Source organism: Rana temporaria, chromosome 5 (genome assembly GCF_905171775.1).
Source record: "Rana temporaria chromosome 5, aRanTem1.1, whole genome shotgun sequence".
NCBI classification, from domain to species: Eukaryota; Metazoa; Chordata; class Amphibia; order Anura; family Ranidae; genus Rana; species Rana temporaria.
Window position 1 is genome coordinate 302117558 of NC_053493.1, and position 22891 is coordinate 302140448.

At 40.6% G+C, this 22891-nt stretch overlaps 1 protein-coding gene across 4 annotated transcripts in view; it reads left to right on the plus strand.

Moving 5' to 3' along the window:
* RBBP8 (RB binding protein 8, endonuclease) overlaps positions 1–22891 on the plus strand; it is a 110008-nt gene that overhangs the window by 70133 nt on the left and 16984 nt on the right. For all 4 annotated transcript variants that reach the window (XM_040354063.1, XM_040354065.1, XM_040354061.1 and 1 more), the window contains exons 10-13: positions 584–675; positions 4031–4811; positions 5625–5751; positions 18493–18584. In XM_040354063.1, the coding sequence (XP_040209997.1) occupies positions 584–675; positions 4031–4811; positions 5625–5751; positions 18493–18584 (1092 nt within the window). The remainder of the gene's footprint in view (positions 1–583; positions 676–4030; positions 4812–5624; positions 5752–18492; positions 18585–22891) is intronic.

The following is a 22891-nucleotide window of genomic DNA, read 5'->3' on the forward strand; positions in this document are numbered from 1 at the left end:
GTCGCTGTTCTGCTGATGATTTTCAGACTGAAGGATATCGGACCAGAGGGAAACGGGTCCTACCACAGCTTGAATTTCATCTGGTTTATAAATAATAAGCAAAAATTTGCTTAAAGCGGGGGTTCACCCTATCGACGGAAAAAAAAAAAAAAATTTCTTTTACCTTAAAATCAGGCATTGTAGCGCGAGCTACAGTATGCCTGTCCCGAATTTTTTACCCCCGTACTCACCTTGCTTATGCAGTCACTTTTATGTTGTCTGTATTCACACATTTGACTCTGCTCAGCCCCCTGCTGCCCTACACCATTGCTAGCCACATAGTACTCGGAGTAGCAGAAATATTTGTTTTTATTCACAAATAACAATGAAAAGAGGATGGGAAATCAAATGAGAAACATATTGTGCCCCTGAACTAGGAGAGCAGGGTTGCAGCCAAATGTACACAAAATGTAATACCAGTAAATAAGTGGTGAAAACCAAGAACGGTAGAAGTGAGCGCAGATAGTACCAAGAAAATGAGTACTGTGTATATATGAAATATGTCTTCTAAGTATTAATGCTGACTGCATATTCTTTGTTCAAGCAATCCCAGAGTGTATTAAACACTGCCAGGACCAGTGCAGCTACAGTACTTGGTAAAAATGAAGACCATTCCCTAGGAAACAGTGAGCTAGGGTGAGTTTGTGTGAAGTTACTTCTTTACCTAGCACAAAACCTGTAATCAATATTTTTTAATCTGTATTTTTCTATACATATGAGCGTTATATGTTTTGTGCAGTATTGGTATTGCTGCTTCCATTTCATTTAGCTGGGCTGTAAAATATTTTAATGCACCTTGATAAAATGTGCATTTATAAACTAAGGATGTTTAACTCATAGAAAGCATTATTTATGTAGGTACAGACTGTCCAGTTGTCGGTCAAAATGTTAAGGATAAGTGGTATATAGAGAAAATTGTATGTAGAAAACCTAATGAGGGGGATTTACTAAGACTGGAGCAGCTCTGCATGGCAACCTATCAGATTCAAACTTTCATTTTTAAAGCTTGAAGAAAAACTAAACACCTTGATATAACAGTTTCCACATTTAAAGTGATTGTAAAGGTGTTGTTGTTTAATAACAAACCTATTACACTTGCCTGCTCTGTGCAGTGGTTTTGCACAGAGGAACCACCGATCCTCTTTTTCAGGGGTCCTCTGATCTCCTTCTCTGTATGCCAGCATAATAAGCCGCTTCCTATGGTGGCACACGTGTGGGCTCGATCTTGAGCGGTTATCATCACAGGATTTGATTGATCGCAGCAAGAGCCAAGGAGTCCTTAGAGGAGAAGAGAGCAGCACTGCATCAAGATCAGCCTCAGGTAAGTCTAGGTGGCTGGGGGGAGCTGAACATGAACAGAGAATACATTAAGGTAAAAAAATGTTTATCCTTTACATAGGGCTGCAACTAACAATTATTTTCATAATCGATTAGTTGGCCGATTTATTATTTTGAATAATCGGTTCATAACCTTAGAAATATGGTGTACAATTTCGTTAATATGTAAAGTTTAAATAAAAGGCAATTTGTTCTTAAATATCTCTATGCAGTGGTAAATATAAATAACCAACTATATGGTTAGGGAGCAAAATCTCTAATTAACTCTGAGAATAACAGACTATAGAGATATACTATTAGAGGGTGAATCTGGTAAATTTCAGACTCGGAGATCAATTTTTTTTTATTTAACCACTTGAGAGCCGCGCTATAGACCAAAGATGTCCACAGCGCGGCTCTCAACTGCCGGGTGGACGTCCTTTTATGTGCATTCCGCGCGCGCCGCTGGGAAACACTGCCCGGCGCATCGCTGAGATACCGATGCGCGTGCCTGGCGGCGCGATGTCCGCCAGGCACCCGCAATCGGCGGTGACAGCAGGGACGTGGAGCTCTGTGTGTAAACACAGAGCTCCATGTCCTGTCAGGGAGAGAGGAGACCGATGCTGTGTCCCTTTACATAGGGACACAGCATCGGTCACCTCCCCCAGTCAGTCCCCCTCCACACACAGTTAGAACACACCCAGGGAATACATTTAACCCCTTCCTCACCCCCTAGTGTTAACCCATTCCCTGCCAGTCACATTTATACAGTAATTGGTGCATTTTTATAGCACTGCTCGCTGTATAAATGTGAATGGTCCCAAAATTGTGTCAAAAGTGTCCGATATGTCCGCCGCAATATCGCAGGACTGACAAAAAAATCGCAGATCGCCGCCATTACTAGTAAAAAATAAATCCTAAATCTATCCCCTATTTTGTAGGCACTAAAACTTTTGCGCAAACCAATCAATATACGCTTATTGCGATTTTTTTTTTTTTTTTTTTTTTTTAAACAAAAATATGTAGAAGAATACGTATCGGCCTAAGCCGAGGAAAAAAATATTTTTTTTTAAAAAAAAATGGGGATATTATTATAACAAAAAGTAAAAAATATTGTGTGTTTTTTTTCAAAATTTTCTGTCTTTTTTTTTTTTTTTAATGGCGCAAAAAATAAAAATCGCAGAGGTGATCAAATACCACCAAAATAAAGCTCTATGTGTGGGAAACAAATATAATTTGGGTAAAGTGTTGTATGACCGCGCAATTGTCATTCAAAATGCATCAGCGCTGAAAATTGGTCTGGGCAGGAAGGGGGTTTAAGTGCCCAGTATTGAAGTGGTTAAAGAAAAGTATGACTGTTTTGCAAATGTTCAAACAGAACTGTAATATATTATATACTGGCCATACATCAATGTTTCCTTCAAAAAATAAATTAATTTTAAGAATGTTCAGTTGATTTTTCTAACTGTTAGACCCCTTTCACATTGAGGAGTTTTTCAGGCGGTACAGCGCTAAAAATAGCGCTGCTATCCCGCCTGAAAAACTCCTTCACTGCAGACTCAATGTGAAAGCCCGAGGGCTTTCACACTGAGGCGATGCGCTGGCGGGAGACAAAAAGATCTCCTGCCATCAGCATCTTTATAGCGGTGAGAGGAGCGGCATGTATACCGCTCCTTCACCGCTCCTTCACCGCTCCTTCCCATTAAAAACAATGGGAAACCGTGGCAATACCGCCCGCAATGTGCCTCTACAGAGGCACATTGCGGGCGGTATTAACCCTTTATCGGCCGCTAGCGGGGGTTAATACCGCTAGCAGCTGATTCCCGCGGCAATCCCGGCGGTATAGCGCCGCTATTTTTTGTGGCGTTATACCGCCACCACAGCTCCCGCCCCAGTCTGAACGGGGCCTTAGTGGGGTCAAATCGAAGTTCTTTTTCAACCACAGTGACTGGAAAATTTAGAAATAGAAAACTTCTTGGGGAAAGGAATTTTCAGACAGTGTATGCGGTTTTCGTTCAGAAATTACATTCATTTTAAAACTTAATGTTAAAAGTAAGTGAAAATTTCAAACAACATTCTTTCATTTAGCGAATGTACAAAGATTTTTCATATTAATATTAAAAATTAATAGTAGCGATTTATTTTCTCTTTTTGTACTATAAAGGGCTAATTTTAGTTTTTTTTTTAACCCATTATGTTACTGGCCGATCGATTTATGAAAATGGTAATCGATTATGAATCTAATCGATTAGTTGTCTCGGCGCTACCGTTACAACAACTTTAAGGAATGCTTTGACTGATAACTGTCACAGCTGATTGTGTTTGCAACTGAACTGTCAAGCTATCAAATGGTTGGTGTCATATCTGATCAAATGCAGTGCAAACAGCGGATAAGGTGATAGCTTCTATGGCTTTAATAGCTAGGAGGGTTTTGCTCCACTTCACTGAAAGAGCTCAAGCTAGAAGGTTATTGGTTACTATGTGCATCTTCTCCAGATTCTGTCTGCTCCAGTTTTAGTAATTTCTCCCCAATGAACGTAGACTTGAGCTTGCACTTTGCAGAAAGTTGTGTGTTTTTTTGTTTTTTTTCTATTGCAATTATTTGACTCTATGGATGTAAATCACAAATTACATATGAAGAATTTTTCTTTAATACTTTGTGCTAATATTTTAGGTTTTCAGAGAATTTACAAAGCAATGTACATGAAATTGAGTGGGACGCCCATCGAGTGTCACCAGTATTTGGGATACCTACTTCAAAACTGGAAAATGATGGCACACTGGACACTAGTGTGTCTCTCCTGCCTCCTGGAATAAACCTGAACCAACAGCTTCCTAACAGAAGCCCTCTTCACATACTTTCGAAGCGCGAAGATGCCTCTGTGGTGACTATCAATCTGTGCCAAGAAGCAGACTCTGTAATTAGTCAGTGCTCGGGCAACAAACAGGTGTCTTTAAAGCGAACACCCGCTGACTCGGCTATCAGTGGAGAAAGCGCAAATTGTGCTTTTGTTTCCAAAAATTATCTTGAAACTGATGTTTATAGGCAGACAATGGGCAGGTGTGTGAAGCGAAAAAAAGTAGAAAATGATGTAGAAAAAAATAGTGAAATGTCTTCTCTTAACAAAGAAAACAATTTTCCCTTGAAAACTTCCACTAACACTAAAGATAACTGCCTAGACAAGCCATTGGATCTCTCTGATCGTTTCTCAGGATTGCACCCTCAGGAGAGTAGTCGTGAAAACCACAGAAGAAAACTAAAACAAGCTACCATCCAGGAAACCCTGAAGACCACAACTAACAGTACTTCATCACTACTCTCCAAAGAAATAAGGAAAGATGCCTCACTGCAAATGGATAACGAAAGGATTCTTAAAGGAGATCCTGGGGCTTCTTGTAAGCATGAAGATACCAAAGTAGCCCAAGGTGGCAGTCGGCTGTTTGATGATATGGAGGTAATTGGATTTTACTCCTCATACACAAATATAGTACTTACCCATTGTAAAATATTGTAAGACTATTGCCCGCTAAGCTACTATACTCTCAACTTATTTGCAGCAGAGAGAGTATTTATACATCATCTGCAGTAGCCCACAGAGAGCACTTTTGTTAAAAGGGCTGTGGTTTACAGTTGAATTTTATAACAAAGTAGTTAAAGCGGGAGTTCACCCATTTATTAATTTTTTTTTTTCTCCCCTTAGATTCCTGCTCGTTCGGTCTAGGGGAATCGGCTATTTGTATTAAAATATGAGCAGTACTAACCCGTTTTCGAGCTGCATCTTCTTCCGTCGCTTCCGGGTATGGGTCTTCGGGAGCGGGCGTTCCTTCTTGATTGACAGTCTTCTGAGAGGCTTCCGACGGTCGCATCCATCGCGTCACTCGTAGCCGAAAGAAGCCGAACGTCGGTGCGGCTCTGTACTGCGCCTGCGCACCGACGTTCGGCTTCTTTCGGAAAATCGTGACGCGATGGATGCGACCGTCGGAAGCCTCTCGGAAGACTGTCAATCAAGAAGGAACGCCCATTCCCGCAGCCCATACCCGGAAGCGACGGAGAGGATGCATCTCGTAAACGGGTAAGTACTGCACATATTTTAAAACAAATAGCCGATTCCCCTAGAGAAAACGAGCAGGAATCTAAGGGGAAAAAGTGCCCTCTAAGGGTGAACCCCCGCTTTAATGGCTATCCTGAACCACGAATACTGTCCTAATATAACTAATAGAATATCCAGTGTTTGTTCACTTTGCTGTTGCTATTTATGCTTTTCCAGGCCGGAGGAACCCACATGTCAAAGAGGATGGGCAGGTCAGTGCAGAGAGGTTGTGAACCAGCATCTGTGTTGCAAGCAAACCCACACATGTTTCAAACCAGAGATAAAGTTATGGTCACCGAGCAAGGTAACGCATGCTTTAAAAGCTGCTTTAAACATCAAGTAAACTTGTTTAGTGAATGATCTATGAAATACTATAACTATTTTAAAGCCAAACACTCCACTTCTTTATTCTTCTCTTATCTTAGGTAATATAAATTTCACATGGCTTCTGCCAAATTGTGCTATACAGCCTTTCTCCTTGATTATATCTTTGTACATATGTTGCTTTCTATAGGTTGCAGTGGGTTAGATTGTATTGTATTTTGCAGAATTAAAATCTTTCCACACTCAATTCTGACAGTGTTTTAGGATTAGGTGTTCCCAGAACAGGCTACAGATATATTAATTTACACAGCAAGTTGTTGTGTACTCAGGAAATGGTGGAAAATTAAGTACAATGTAGGTATTCAATGCCTGTGTGTTTTTTATTCCGTTTTTTTTTTTTCAATTTACTGAAGTGTACATTAAATCATTTGTACATATACTACAATTTATTGAGTGCCTTTGGTCAACACAGGCCCTAAACCTGGCAAGAACTGAATATTCGGGGTTATATAAAATAGATAGGTAAGTCTTTCCATACCTGGGCAAATTCTACTTGGCATGTAGTAAAAATTTGGATTTTACCACCAGTGAAAGACACCTGTCAAAAATGCTCCGTAGACTAGTGATAAAGGGCTGTACTTGGCCCTACCTCTGTTACCTTTCTATTTGTTCTTAAATGTGATGGCAGTCTTCATGGCTAAAGCTCTCACTGCACACTTTACTAATTGACTGCACAATCTCATTTGGATCTACCAACAACTATGCAGTGCAAGGACCTGATAATTAATTACAAATTGGTTGGATCATTTTGGTAGGTCCTTTTTTTTTTTTTATGCTACATATTTTTATCAAATCTAAAATAGTGTGTACAGTCAGACTGTAATGTGAACTTGTCATGAAGGGACCCAAGCGTTACCTTTAACATGGAAAGTTCAGATTTGCATAGAATTTCAGCTGACTATATTTTTGGATCTTCTGATCAATTTGATATGCAGTTTGCACTGAAACCAAAATTTGCCTATGGATTTTTTTTTATTTTTTTTTTAGCAAATTCCGAGTTGGAACTGCTAGGTTTGTGACACATTTACTTGAATTAATTTGTCAGTGTAAGTCAATACAACAGTGTGTGTGTGTGTGTGTGTGTGTGTGTGTGTTTTTTAATTCCTATTTGTCTAATGCCAGTTTTTTTATTATATTATGGATAGCAGGTTTAGATGCACTTCTGTATATAAAAATACAGTGGGGAAAATTTAAGTGGTTCATCCTCTGCAGATTTTGTAATTTTAACCACTTACAAAGAAATGAAGGGTCTATAATTTTTATCATAGGTGTATTTTAAATGATAGAGACAGAATATCAACCAAAAATACAGAAAAAACGCACGCTACAAAATGTTATAAATTGATTTGCGGTTTAGTGAGTGTGACGGACACCCTGTTGGGTATTTCTGCCAAGAAGCTACTTCCCAAGTCCTGGAACACGAGACCAATGGATCCGGCTATAGAAACCCCAAGGGCTTTCACACTGAAGCGGTGCGCTAGCAGGACAGCTCCAAAAGTCCTGCTAGCCACTTCTTTGGAGCGGTGTGTTTACCGCTCCTTTACTGCTGCTGCCCATTAAAATCAATGGGACAGCGTGGCTATACCGCCAGCAATGCGCTACTTCGGCCGCTAGTGGGGGTTAAAACCGCACAGCTAGCGGCCGAAAATCGTGGCAAAAACGACGGTATAGTGCCGCTATGCCGCCAGCGCACCTCCCGCGCCCAGTGTGAAAGGGGCCCAAGTGTAAAGGTGTCCTTTGCGCTACTAGAAATAACTGTTAGAATGTTCCAAAGTGACAGAAAAAGTGCTAATGATAACTCAAAACAAGCAGCAAAACCTAGTAGTGTTCACAATGCACCAAATAAGTAAAAATATATAATGTGATCTTGCGCAGTAATGTATTAACACTAAAAACACAAAATATTGAAAACCCCAAAGAGATGAATGAGAATCCAAAATGTGTTTATAAAGGAGAATGCAAAAAGATGGATAATAAATAAACGTTTATGTAACGGTCATGGGTTAACGCGTTTACGATATTCCATTCCACCATCCCACGACAGCTTATCGACACTCCACAATCAGCAGACGAACACGACCCATAGGATTCCCCATTAAACGAATAGATCCTTTAATGGTAAACTCAGGCTCTTTATATACAGTCAGCAACCAAATATGAACAATGACTCAACTCCACCCACAACATTATACAATGCTTCCTAACGAGCCTCCAATACACATCTTAGGTAGACTTTCTGGCACCAGGTTTGGCACAATCCACATGAGCTAATTAGCTACAGCTGACAAGTCTTCTCACCTGCTATACAATACACATTTATCATCAATAGAAATTCACACAATACAGTGTCAATTAGCATCACACAATGAAAAGGTCTTTAGAAGCCAGACTAAGGTTAGTTTACATGACAGTAGCAGACTTAATTACCCCATTAACAGTCTGTGTTCCCACATAAATGAGTCACTCTTCTATTGACCTGTTGGGTTCAGAATCAACAACCTGTAATTAGTTCTTGCAGACATTCTTGAATATATTGTGGATTACAGACCCATGTTAAAACAATCCAACATATGTCCCTTATTTCCTGGCTCAATCTGTGTAAGAGCTTCTGGGTCCACGGCCCTCCCGTTACAGTGTATAGTCCAAAAAATCGATAAATATATGTAAAAAAAAAACTCTTCACACAAAAGTCCAAATCAATATTCAAAGGTGAATATAAAATGGGGAACTGGAGAGGTCCCAATAGGATGCTGGGGAATAACTCTACATGAAGGTCGAAGGAAATCTTTATCTATTTGATGCAAATTCTTCACTCTATGAGGTGAGAGTTCTAAGACACTATTCTTTACTGGATATCAATAAATTCTTGCAGTTACTTTGTGGAGCACCATAAGGACTTATACCATTAAATTCTAGTTATCTTATATTTATTATTATATTCACCTTTTGAATATTGATTTGGACCTTTGCTTGAAGAGTTTATTTATATATATATATATGTTTAATTATTATCCATCATTTTGCATTCTCCTTTAATACATTACTGCGTGAGATCACTCCGTGACCTTAATGTGCTTCTTCTTGAGCCACTCCTTTGTTACCTTGGGGGTATGTTTTTGGGTCATTATTCTTCTGGAAGACCCATCCACAACCCATCTTTAGTGTTCTGGCCAAGAGAAGAAGGTACTCATCCAAGATTTTACAATACATGGCCCCGTCCATTGGCCCCTCAATGCGGCAAAGTCGGCCTGTACCTTTTAGCAGAGAAACTGCCCCAAAGCATAATGTTTCCACCTCCGTGCTTGACTGTAGGGATGGTGTTCTTGGGGTCATTGGGCCAGATTCAGATACATTTACGTTGCTCCACGGCAGCGTAACGTATACTATTTACGTTACACCGCCGCAGGTTTACAGCGTAAGTGCCTGATTCACAAAGCTCTTACCTGTAAACTTGCGGCGGTGTAATGAAAATCCGCTCGGCGCAAGCTCGCCTAATTCAAATGGGGCGGGCACCATTTAAATTAGGCGCGTTCCCGCGCCGAACGTACTGCGCATGCTCCGTCGGGAAAATTACAAGACGTGCATTGCACTAAATGATGTCGCACGGACGTCATTTGTTTTGTGAATGGCGTCCAGCGCCATTCACGGGCGACTTACGCAAACGACGTGATTTTTTAAATTTCGACGCGGGAACGACGGCCATACTTAACATTGCTTAGAACACCTAGGGCTCAGCCCTAATTTTTTGACATGTATCTCGACGGAAACAACGTAAAGTTAGAGCGACGGGTAATGCGGACGTTCGTGGATCGCCGTAACTAGTCATTTGCATATTCTACGCCGACCGCAATGGCCTCGCCACCTAGCGGCCGGCATAGAATTGCATCCTAAGATCCGACAGTGTAAATCAATTACACCTGTCGGATCTTAGGGCTATCTATGCGGAACTGATTCTATGAATCAGCCGCATAGTTAGGACGGGCGGATCACAGAGATACGACGGCGTATCAGGAGATACGCCGTCGTATCTCTTGTGAATCTGGCCCATAGTCTGCATTTTTCTTCCTCCAAACACGGCGAGTAAAGTTGATGCCAAAAGGCTACATTTTTGGTTTTATCCGACCACAGCACTTTCTCCCAATCCTTCTCTGAATCATTTAGATGTTCATTGGCAAACCTCAGACGGGCCCGTACATGTTCCTACTTGAGGAGGGGGTCCTTGCGGGCACTGCAGGATTTCAATCCACGATGACGTATTGTGTTACCAATGGCTTGTTCGACTGTAGTTCCAACTGCATTGAGATCATTCACAATCTCCCCCTGTGTAGTTCTGGGCCGATCCCTCACTTTTTTTTTTTTTTTATAGTCATCCTTGCCCCATGAGGCAAAGTCTTGCATGGCGCTCCAGACTGTGGGAAATTGATGGTGCAGGTCTACAATCTTGTCCCTGACGTCTTTTGACAGCACTTTGGTCTTGCCATGATGGCGAGGTTTGAATGGAAGACAAGGATTCTGTGGACAGGTGTCTTTTATACACATAACGAGTTGTCGTTAGCAGCACCTTCTTAAATTGACAGAACGAATGAATATATGTACCACATGAACATATACTGTAGCCAGTCTGTGGGAGGCAGAATTCTTGTTTGTTGGGGATCAAATACGTATTTTACTCACTAAACTGCAACAAATTTTTTAACATTTGTATTGTGTTTTTTCTGGACTTTTGGTTGATATTCTGTCTTTCATTTAAAATACACCTATGATAACCATTATAGACCTTTTTATTTCTTTGTAAGAAATGTCTTTGTAACTAGAAATAAAGCGTTACTAGATCTACTGATTACCAACAATACAGACCTGATCACGAATGTGGAAATATGGGGCAATTTAGAAAACAGCGATCACGTGTCAATTGACTTCAGTATAAATCACACAAACAGAAAACATAAGGGAAATACAAAGACGCTGAATTTCAAAAGAGACAACTTCCCTAAACTACAAACCTTGCTACAAGATATAGATTGGGATAAAATCTTAGGAACAAAGAACATAGAGGAGAGATGGGTTCGCGTTAAGAGCATATTAAATATGGGCATTACCCAGTGCATCCCATTGGGTAATAAATTTAAAAGAGCGAACAGAAGTCCTGGATGGCTTAACGCCAATGTAAAAATGCATATAAAAGCAAAAGAGAAGGCCTTCAAAGAATACAAGTTTAAGGGGTCATCATCAGCATTCAAACTTTAGAAAGAATGCAACAAGAAATGTAAGGGTGCAATTAGGGCGGCTAAGATAGAACACAAAAGACACATAGCAGAGGAGAGCAAAAAAATCCAAAGAAATTCTTTAAGTCCGTAAACAATAAAAAAGGGAGGACAAAACATATTGGCCCCATAAAGAATGAGGAAGGACATCTGGTTACAAAGTATGGGGAGATGGCAAAGGTATTTAATTTTCTTCTTCTCCTCAGTCTTCACGAGGGAATCGGGGGGGGCTTCAGTAACCAAAAGTGCAGTGTTTATCCTCGTGACACATCACAGGAAGCACCCTCATGGCTAACAGAGGATGGAATTAGATTGGGAAACTCAACATTAATAAATCACCGGGACTGAATGGCTTGCACACGAGAGTACTTGGGGAACTCAATCAAGTAATTGTCAGACCATTGATCCTAATTTTTGCTGACAGTCTACTGACTAATAGTACCAGCGGATTGGAGAAAAGCCAATGTATTACCAATGTTTTTTTTAAAAAGGGCCCAAAATACATCCCTGGGAATTACAGACCAGTTAGCCTAACATCAATTGTATGCAAACTCTTGAAGCGGATGATAAGGGACTATATACAAGATTTTAGTAATGAAAATGGTATCATTGGCAGTAATCGGCACGGATTAATGAATTGTTCTTGCCAAACCAATCTATTAACATTCTTATGAGGAGGTGAGCTGCCATCTAGGTAAAGGAAGGCCCTGTAGACGTGGTGTATCTGGATTTTGCAAAAGCACAGTTCCCCATAAATGTTTACTGTACAAAATAAGGTCAGTTGGCATGGACCATAGGGTGAGTACATGGATTGAAAACAGGCTACAAGGGCACGTTCAGTGGCTGGTGATAAATGGGGAATGCTCTGAATGGTTAGGTGTTGGGTAGTGGGGTCCCACAGGGTTCTGTGCTGGGATCAATCCTATTTAATTTGTTCATAAACGACTAGAAGGATGGGGTAAATAATTCAATCTCTCTTTATTTGAGGATGATACTAAGCTAAACAGGGCAATAACTTCTCCACAGGATGTGGAAACCTTGCAAGAAGATCCGAACAAATCAATGGGGTGGGCAACTACATGGCAAATGAGGTTTAATATAGAAAACATGTAAAATAATGCATTTGGCTGGCAAAAATATGAATGCAATCTATGCACTAGGGGGAGAACCTCCTGGGGGAATCTAGGGTGGAAAAGGACCTGGGGGTCCTAGTAGATGATAGGCTCAGCAATGGCATGCAATGCCAAGCTGCAAACAGAATATTGGCATGCATTAAAAAGGGGATAAAGCGACAATTCTCCCACTCTACAAGACTGTTCTGGCTACACCCGGAGTATGCTGTCCAGTTCTGGGCACCAGTCCTTTAGGAAGGATATACTGGAAATGAAGTGAGTACAAAGAAGGGCAACAAAGCTAATAAAGGGTCTGGAGGATATTGGTTATGAAGAAAGTTTGCGAGCACTGAACTTATTTTCTCTGGAGAAGAGACACTTGAGAGGGCATATGATTTCAATTTATAAATACCATACTGGTGACCCACAATAGGGATAAAACTTTTTTACGTAAGACAAGACAAGACCTTGACCACTAATTAAAATTAGAAGTAAAGAGGTTTAACCTTAAACTACATAGTTGGTTTTTTACTGTAAAGCCCTGTACACACGATCAGTCCATCCGATGAGAACGGTCTGATGGACCGTTTTCATTGGTTAACCGATGAAGCTGACTGATGGTCAGTCGTGCCTACACACCATCGGTTAAAAAAACGATCGTGTCAGAACGCGTTGACGTAAAACATGACGACGTGCTGGAAAAAAACGAAGTTCAATGCTTCCAAGCATGTGTTGACTTGATTCTGAGCATGCGTGGATTTTTAACCGATGGTTGTGCCTACTAACGATCGTTTTTTTTCTATCGGTTAGGAATCCATCGGTTAAATTTAAAACAAGTTGGCTTTTTTTTAACCGATGATAAATAACCGATGGCGCCCACACACGATCGGTTTGGACCGATGAAAACGGTTTAACCGATCGTGTGTACGCGGCCTTAGAGTGGCAAGGATGTGGAATTCCCTTCCATAGGCGGTGGTTTTAGAAACTATTAGTAAGCACCTGAATGACCAAAACATACAGGGATACACAATGACGTATACAGCAATTGCATATAATTGCACACATAGGTTGGACTTACAAAGTCTGCAGGGGGATCAAATTGTAATATTCACCACTGTAGACTCATTTTAAATTTGTAAACTGTATAATGTTAGACTCTCAAGGGAAGGGTATCGTATTTTACATGTGTTTATAAACTATAATATCAATTACAGAAGAAAATCTTGCACAGTAAAAACATCTAAAATTATATGAGGGTACATTATTGAAAGAACATGGTTTTGTAAATGTTCCATGACTGATGAGCATCTCTTCCCTGACAAATATCCCGTTACACTGAGTAGGCATCTGATAAGGGTGAATGGAAGACTGATTTATGTGGGATTGTTTGTGCTGTCTTCAGCATGTTACTGGGTGGTCTTGCATCCATATCATGCTTCTAGAACTCAAGTGCTGAATACTAGTTCCCGGCATAGGTTTAGCTTCACAGTCCTTGAACTAATACATGGCAAAGGAGCCTAAGTTCACTGGGATTTTGTATCGTAACGCAATTTGTACAATCTATTTATTTTAAAACTGAACTCCCAGTCAGTATGTAATATATAAGTGGTTGACCCAACCTGCACTTTTCATATATTCATGAATTACTGCTTATTTTACCTGGGAAGGTGCAGAAGAATACTTGCCTTCTTTTTTGCTCCCAGATAATGATTTCCCTTGCTCCCATTCCAGCTTTAAAATGTGGGTGTGCCCTCAACTTCATTCTGTACTATGCAGGACCCAGTAGTAGCCACAGGACCAGGAGAGGATGGGTGACTTCATGGAACCACTCATCCATCCCAGAACTGGCCAATTTTGGATAGACTGGAAAGTGGTTAAAACGGGTGTCAAGGTTCCCCCTCAGAAGCCCCCCTTTTTCTTACGTAAACCCAATCATTCCAGTGTAGAGCACAAGCTCCCAGCCACTGTCTTGGGTCCTTATTTGGTAGATTGACTCCCGCTGCTGTCAATTAAATCCAGTGACATGGGAGCTGGGGGTGGTGCAGAGTCCTGCTGTCTGTGTCAATGGACACAACAGCAGGACTCGGGAGTGCGCCCGCACGGGTGCCCCCATGGAATGCGGCTTTTCGTGGGGGTATTCGATGAAGAGGCCAGGAGCGCCGCCGGGGGACCCCAGAAAAGGAAGATCGGTGCCGCTCTGTGCAAAAACCTTGCACAGAGCCAGTAAGTATAGACATTTTTTTTAAAAGAAATCTTTACAATCACTTTAACTCTCATACAATCTTTACAATTCAGCACTTAGAAGGGATGCAGAGAAGAACAGGCTGCAAAAAGACAGGTACAATGTATGTAGGAGGATTTGTTTCATCTTCGTATATCGCCTGAGGCCAATCACTTCTTTACTGGGTATTTTTTAAGGGTTTACAACCATTTAATAAACCTAGTTGCAGGCACCACAGTATTTACATGTCCTTCTTTATACAGCTTTTGGGAGATGGCAATAAGATTAGACAATCATACAGTCAGAATTATTCAATATGTTGTAAAATAATAACCATATGAAATTATGTCTGCGCTAGTAAGCACTTCCTAGGTTTCTTGAGGAGGCTGAGATATGGTAAATCCTTTTTAACATAAAGTATAGAACTTGCAGCGCCACCATATAAACTGAATACTTTACATGAAGTTGGTACAATCAAAACATACAGCATTGTGAAAAGAATCTTTCTCAGGGGAAAAAAACAACTGTTACACTTCTGTTAAATTCATAACAAACATTATAAAAAGTCCTGTGTTCCAAGTGAACAGTAAAGTGAAGACATGTAAAATAAATTCTGTGTGTGTTTGAGTGGACAGAAGTGTATAACATTAGTTAATGCAAACAAGTGGAGGCGCTACACAGCGGTATACCAGTTTTTTTTATTGCTTTTACTTTGTATATTTGATTTTATTATGCAATAAATGCTAGACTATGAGGCTGCCTCCCCCTTTTATGTTTGTGATGGAGCATTAAGCATTTGAACAGTGACTAAAGTAGATGAATGCCGGTGGATTCTCGAGCCGAGGCAATCCACTTTGCAGCTATCCAGGTGGAGTGGTCTGGCTATTGGGATCACAATAGTGCAGACAGGTACAGTATTTGGGAAGTGTGTACTTTATTCATTTTGGTGATGGGATTCACATCATGAAGATTTTTTTATAGAAAGTATGATGAACTTTTTTTACATTTTAAATCTCTAGGGTGTATTTTTCAAAATCTCCTCTGTGGATTTGAAGAATCGGGACACTGAGGATTTTTTTTGTTCAATTGTTGATGTACACATGTTGGGCCAGATTCACGTACGAGCACGTAACTTTGTGCGGGCGTAGTGTATCCTATTTACGCTACGCCTCCACAACTTGGACGGGCAAGTGCAGTATTCACAAAGCACTTTGCGTAAATGGGCCGGCCTGAGCCCGCGTAATTCAAATGTGGAAGAGGTGGGCGTGTTGTATGTAAATCAATCGTGACCCCACGTAAATGACACGCCTAACGAACAGCGCATGCTCAGTATCACGTCGAATTTACTCCATAAGATACGCCAGGCCCATTGCCTTTGACATTCAAATACGACTTACGTAAACTACGTAAAAAGATACACTTGCCGACGTCCATACTTTGCATTACCTACGCCTCATATAGCAGGGGTAACTTTACGCCGGACGTAAGCCTTACGTGAATCGGCGTATCTACCTAATTTACATATTCAACGCGTAAATCTACAGAAGCGCCCCTTGCGGCCAGTGTAAATATTGCACCCAAGATACGACGGCGTAGGAGACTTACGCCGTTCGTATCTTGGCCAAATCTATGCGTAACTGATTCTAAGAATCAGGCGCATAGATACGACGGCTCACATTCGGACGTACGACGGCGTACGTGGAGATATGCCGTCGTAAGTCCACTGTGAATCTGGCCCGTTGTGTATTCGTTTGTGGAGCACGCACAGAATTCATATTCTATGTTTGGATTGCAACACTTGGATGCTTCATTTGCAACACAGGACTTTTTTTTTTTGTGTATTACTTTGTGAAGCACAAGCAGGATTTATGTTAAAAGTCTTGACTGCAACACTTGAGGTTTCATTTGGAACATGTGACTTTCATAATATTTGTTCTGAATTTTGAAATTATATCACTTTGTGTAAAATATTCAGTTTATTTGGTGGTGCTGCCAATTTCATCTTTCAATCTATAATAGGTTGCAGAATAACATGAAGTCCTGATTTATAGTAAGCTTGTACTGAGAGAAATCTTTGAGCTGCCATTGCTGTCATCTAGGTGAAAAGGCCTGGCTCTGGCTTCAAAATATTCTAAATAAATGACCGAAATCAAGAATGCAGTAAGTAAAGTCAGAACTGAATACAGTTATTTCAAATCACTGACTCCGATAGTACTGAAGCCATGGGACCAAAATGACAGCCAGACAGCAAGCATTTTCAGGTGCAGAGATAAAAAATGGCAGCCTACAGATTTCTCACTATACTACTGTAAACTGTCTACACTAGAACATAAATAACATTAGCAATCTATGCATTGCCTTACTTTTCCTCCCTTACTGAAGTCTTTATATATATATATATATATATATATATATATATATATAGTGGGGATCGAAAGTTTGGGCACCCCAGGTAAAAATTTGTATTAATGTGCATAACGAAGCCAAGGAAAGAGGGAAAAATCTCCAAAAGGCATCAAATTACAGATTAGACATTCTTATAATAAGTCAAAAAAAGTTAGATTTTATTTCCATCATTTAACCTTTCAAAATTACAGAAAACAAAAAAATGGTGTCTGCAAAAGTTTGGGCACCCTGCAGAATTTATAGCATGCACTGCCCCCTTTGCAAAGCTGAGACCTGCTAGTGTCATGGATTGTTCTCAATCATCGTCTGGGAAGACCAGGTGATGTCAATCTCAAAGGTTTTAAATGCCCAGACTCATCTGACCTTGCCCCAACAATCAGCACCATGGGTTCTTCTAAGCAGTTGTCTAGAAAACTGAAACTGAAAATAGTTGATGTTCACAAAGCTGGAGAAGGCTATAAGAAGATAGCAAAGCGTTTTCAGATGTCAATATCTTCTGTTCGGAATGTAATTAAGAAATGTAATTAAGCGGAATGTAATTAAGCAAGATCTGGAAGACCAAGAAAAATATCAGACAGAACAGCTCGCTGGATTGTGAGAAAAGCAATTTAAAACCCATGTTTGACTGCACGATCCCTCCAGAAAGATCTGGCAGACACTGGAGTTGTGGTACACTATTCCACTATAAAGAGATACTTGTACAAATATGGTCTTCATGGAAGAGTCATCAGAAGAAAACCTCTTCTACGTCCTCACCACAAAAATAAGCGTTTGAACTTTGCAAATGAACATATAGACAAGCCTGATGCATTTTGGAAACAAGTTCTGTGGACCGATGAGGTTAAAATAGAACTTTTTGGCCGGAATGAGCAAAGGTACGTTTTGAGAAGAAAGGGCACAGAATTTAATGAAAAGATCCTCTGTCCAACTGTTAAGCATGGGGGTGGATCAATCATGCTTTGGGGTTGTATTTCAGCCAGTGGCACAGGGAACATTTCACGAGTAGAAGGAAAAATGGATTCAATAAAATATCAGCAAATTTTGGATGGTAACTTGATGCCATCTGTGAAAAAGCTGAAGTTAAAGAGAGGATGGCTTCTACAAATGCATAATGATCCTAAACACACCTCAAAATCCACGGGGGATTACATCAAGAGGCGTAAACTGAAGGTTTTGCCATAGCCTTCACAATCTCCTGACCTCAACATAATTGGAAATCTATGGATAGACCTTAAAAGAGCAGTGCATGACAGACAGCCCAGACATCTCAAAGAACTGGAAGACTTTTGTAAGGAAGAATGGGCAAATATACCTCAAACAAGAATTGAAAGACTCTTGACTGGCTACAAAAAGCGTTTACAAGCTGTGATACTTGCCAAAGGAGGCAGTACAAGATATTAACTCTGCAGGATGCCCAAACTTTTGCAGATGCCATTTTTTTTGTTTTCTGTAACTTTGAAAGTGTAAATGATGGAAATTAAAATCTTACTTTTTTTGACATAATAATAAGAATGTCTAATCTGTAATTTGATGCCTTTTGGAGATTTTTCCATCTTTCCTTGGCTTCGTTTTTTTTGTTATTAAATGATAATACTAAACTATAATACTGTCATTTCCAGTCTGGAAAGTAACTGCAGATAATGTTTTCTGCTTCTCAGGGAAAGCATCTGTCGACAACATGCAATGGAGCATTGACCCAGGGGCAAACCTTTCTCAGTATAAAATGGATGTCACTGTGATGGAGAATAAGGTAACACCATTCTGCGGGTTCCATTTAAACAAATTTCCGGTGCCCTTTCTTTGCTACTATGTCCCCCTTAATCTGAAATTTGCCAGACAGAATACACACCCACCTTTTAGTCCAAGAGTTGAGAATGCATAGGAATTAAGTTTATAATTGCATCTATGCTAATCCCTAGAACTCCTTCAAAACTGTCTTCGATGCCATAAATTACTTTGGGCCATTGCTTAGGACTCGCTATTAACTACTCAGAAGCCAAAATGTTGTTCTAGTTCACATACCCCATCTTTCTTGCTCCTCCCTATACCTTATATAAGCTTACACCCAGATCAAAAAATTCTTATATTTAATATCGATAACGAGGCCAAAACTGTTCAAGTTGAAATGCGGTCCCCTGTATATTTGCTCCAGACAACATCTAAAAAATGTATATTAATCTTTATATGAAAAGACCCCAGACTGTGCTAAGATCATACAATTTTGCCAATTCTAACACAAAGTGCTGACCCTACCATTACTGCAGAATGTTTAAATGGCTGCACAACTGTCACAGATGCATTATAGGTTTGTTCACCCAAGCATATACAAACCTAAAAGGCTGGGCTTTTGCCCATCTGGAGTTCCTATCAAGTTACTATGTAAGCTGTTATATGGCATAAATTTACAGGTTGCCCACAAAAACAATATAGTCTAGAACAGTGTTTCTCAACCGGGGTTCTGCCACAAGTCAACATTGTGGTGGATGTATTGCCCAAAGTTCCCTGTGTTCTCAATGAAACCCGATGCCTCCTCTGTTGTTCTGGCTCCTGTGAGCTAAAGTCCTATCTCAGCGCTGAATGTAGACTACAGCGGAGGTGAGCATAGAGCAGGACCTCACAGTTAGATCATGAGGTGAGAGCCTCTCTGTATGGTAGCAGTGATGCAAACTACAGAGGGGGGGGAGCAGAGAGCTGGAGCACATGGCTGGATTGGGAGGCATGATGTCTGTCTGAATGGTAGCGGTGATGTACACTGTGGAGGGGGGGGGGGGCAGAGAAAAGGAGCACATGACTGGATCATATGTTAAGCTCCTGTTTCAAGGGGTGAATGCAGACTACGGAGGGGGGAGCAGAGAACAAGGGGTGACATCCTATTTATAGCAGCACTGACTACAGAGAACGGAAGCCCATAGCTTGATCAGATTGAATATAGTGGGAGGTGAAATCATAAATTATTCATAATAACTGTATCCATAACTGTACATAAAGCTATTATGTTCTCGCCTTTTGCTACATTCAGTCGGATCCAGCCGAGTGCCCCTGCTCCCCTCTCCGCACTCTGCCACTCCCATACACAGGATCTTGCCTCCTGCAACATTCAGCCACAAGCTCCCACTCTCTGCACACCTCCCTACACTGCCTGCTGAGTTAACATGAGCTGTTACTACGGAGGAAGTATCAATGCAAACTGACAGTACTCAATGCTCACTGTATCAATGCACACCAAAAACAACTTTTTTGCACAGAAATATACAACATGTATGCATTTTTTTGCACAGAGAAAAACGCAACCGACACCAACATTGTGGTGTGAACAGGGCACATAGAAATCAATTGTTTTCTTTATGTCCTTGCAGAGACCCACAGTAGGTAAAATAAGTATTGCACACGTCACCATTTTTCTAGGTAAATATATTTCTAAAGGTGCTATTGACATGAAATTTAACCACATGTTGGTAATAACCCATGCAATTCATACATACAAAACAAAGAAGTTCAGAAATGAAGTTATGTGTAATAAAACAGAATGATACAGGGAAAAAGTATTGAACATGCCAACTAAAATTGATTTTAATACTTGGTACAAAATTCTTTCTTGGTAATGGCAGCTTCAAGACTCCTCCTGTATGGAAAAACTAGTCGCATGCATTGCTCAGGTGTGATTGTTGGCCCATTGTTCCACATAGCCTGCAATTCTTGAAGTTTCCATGGGCATCTTGTATGAACTCTGATCTTTATTTTTTCAATTGATTTTCTATTGGATTCTAGTGAGGTTATTGGCTAGGCCATTCTAGAAGCTTTATTTTCTTTCTTTGAAACCAGTTAAGAGTTTTCTTGGCTTTGTGTTTGGGATCATTGTCTTGATGAATTGTCCATCCTCATTTTTATCTTCATCATCATGGTAGATAGCAGCAGATTTTTATTAAGAATGTCTTGGTATATCTTTCTATTTATCCGTCCCAATCATATGAAGTTTGCCACTACTGTATGCTGAAAAACGGCCCCACATCATGAAGTTCCCACCTCCAAACTTCACTGTTGGTATGGGGGTGTTTTTGGGGTGATGTGCAGTGCCATTTGACCTCCAAACATGGCGTGTATTATGACATCCAAAGAGTTACATTTTGGTCTTATCTGATCTGACTATATTCTCGCAGTATTTCACAGGCTTGTCTAAATGTTGTACAGCAAACTTTAACCACTTCCAGACCTGTGCACGACGATGAACGTCCTATTTTTAAAGATTGATATCTCGGTAACGGCAGCAGCTGCTGCCACAACCGAGGTATCGATCTTTAGTGTGCGCGGTCTGGAATCTGATAATGGCGGTCTCCGCTGCGGATTCGCCGCGAGATCGCCGTTATCGGTGGTGGGAGAGGGCCCCTCCCGCCGCTCTCCCGCGCCCTCCGCCGCTTACCGTAGCCGTCGGTAGCGGTGGAGGCGATCGGGTGCTGTCGGCTGGTGAGCGGGGACGAGACTGAAGGAAAAATCTCCTTCGCCCGTCCCCATAGCTCGGCTGAGCGGAAGTGACGTCAAAACGTCATTCCCGCCCAGCCTCTTAAAGAGACAAATTTTTTTTTTGGTCATTTGAAAAAATTACATTTTTTTTTTTTTTTTTTGCATTTAAGCCCAAATATGAGATCTGAGGCCTTTTTGACCCCAGATCTCATATTTAAGAGGACCTGTCATGTTTTTTTCTATTACAAGGGATGTTTACATTCCTTGTAATAGGAATAAAAGTGATCAAATTATTATTATTTTTTTCAGTGTAAAAAATAATAAAAGAAATAAAAAAAAATAAGAAAACAAAAAAAAAAATTTTTTAAAGCGCCCCGTCCCGACGAGCTCGCGCGCAGAAGCGAACGCATATGCGAGTAGCGCCCGCATATGAAAACGGTGTTCAAATCACACAAGTGAGGTATCGCCGCGATCGTTAGAGCGAGAGCAATAATTATAGCCCTAGAGCTACTCTGTAGCTCAAAAAATGCAATCTCTAGAATTTTTTAAACATCGCCTATCGAGATTTTTAAGGGTAAAAGTTTGACGCCATACCACGAGCGGGCGCAATTTTTAAGCGTGACATGTTGGGCATCATTTTACTCGGCGTAACATTATCTTTCACAATATAAAAAAAAAATTGGGCCAAATTTATTGTTGTCTTGAATTTTTTCCAAAAAAAGTGCGCTTGTAAGACCGCTGCGCAAATACGGTGTGACAAAAAGTATTGTAATGACCACTATTTTATTCTCTAGGGTGTTAGAAAAAAAATATATATAATGTTTGGGGGTTTTAAGTAATTTTCTAGCAGAAAAAAATGTTTTAGTCTTGCAAACATCAAATCTGAAAAACACCTAAGGTCTGGAAGTGGTTAAACACGCTTCCACATGCTTTTTCTTCAGCAATGGAGTTTTGCGTAGTGAGCGTGCATACAGGCCATGGTGGTTGAGTGCATTACTTATTGTTTTCTTTTTAATAATTGTACCTGCCAGTTCCAGGTCTTTCTTAAGCTCTCCACAAGTGGTCCTTGGCTCCTGGACAACTCTTCTGATAAATATTTTCACTCCTCTGTCAGAAATCTTGTGAGGAGCACATGGTCGTGGCCGGTTTATGGTGAAATTATGTTCTTTCCACTTCCAGATTAGGACACCAACAGCGCTCACTGGAACATTAAAAAGCTTAGAAATCATTCTGTAACCAACGCCATCAGTATGTTTTGCAACATTAAGGTCACAAAGATCTTAAGAGAGCTCTTTTTCTTTTACTCATCATGAGATGTTTCTTGTCTGGCACCTTGCTAATGAGACACCTTTTGCGGCTGGGTTCACACTTGTCCGACAAACGGTCCTACATTGGGAGCTCATGTAGCATGACGTGTGAAAATCAATGTTTCCCTATGAGAGCTGTCTTAACTGGTCCTACACAAGTCGGTCTGACTTTGAAAATGCTCCATGTACTACTTTGGTCCTACATTGATCCTACTTCAGCCCATTGAATATCATTGAAGTCGGACCAAAGTAGGAGCCTTGTCCTAACCATCCGACTTTTGACATCTGACAT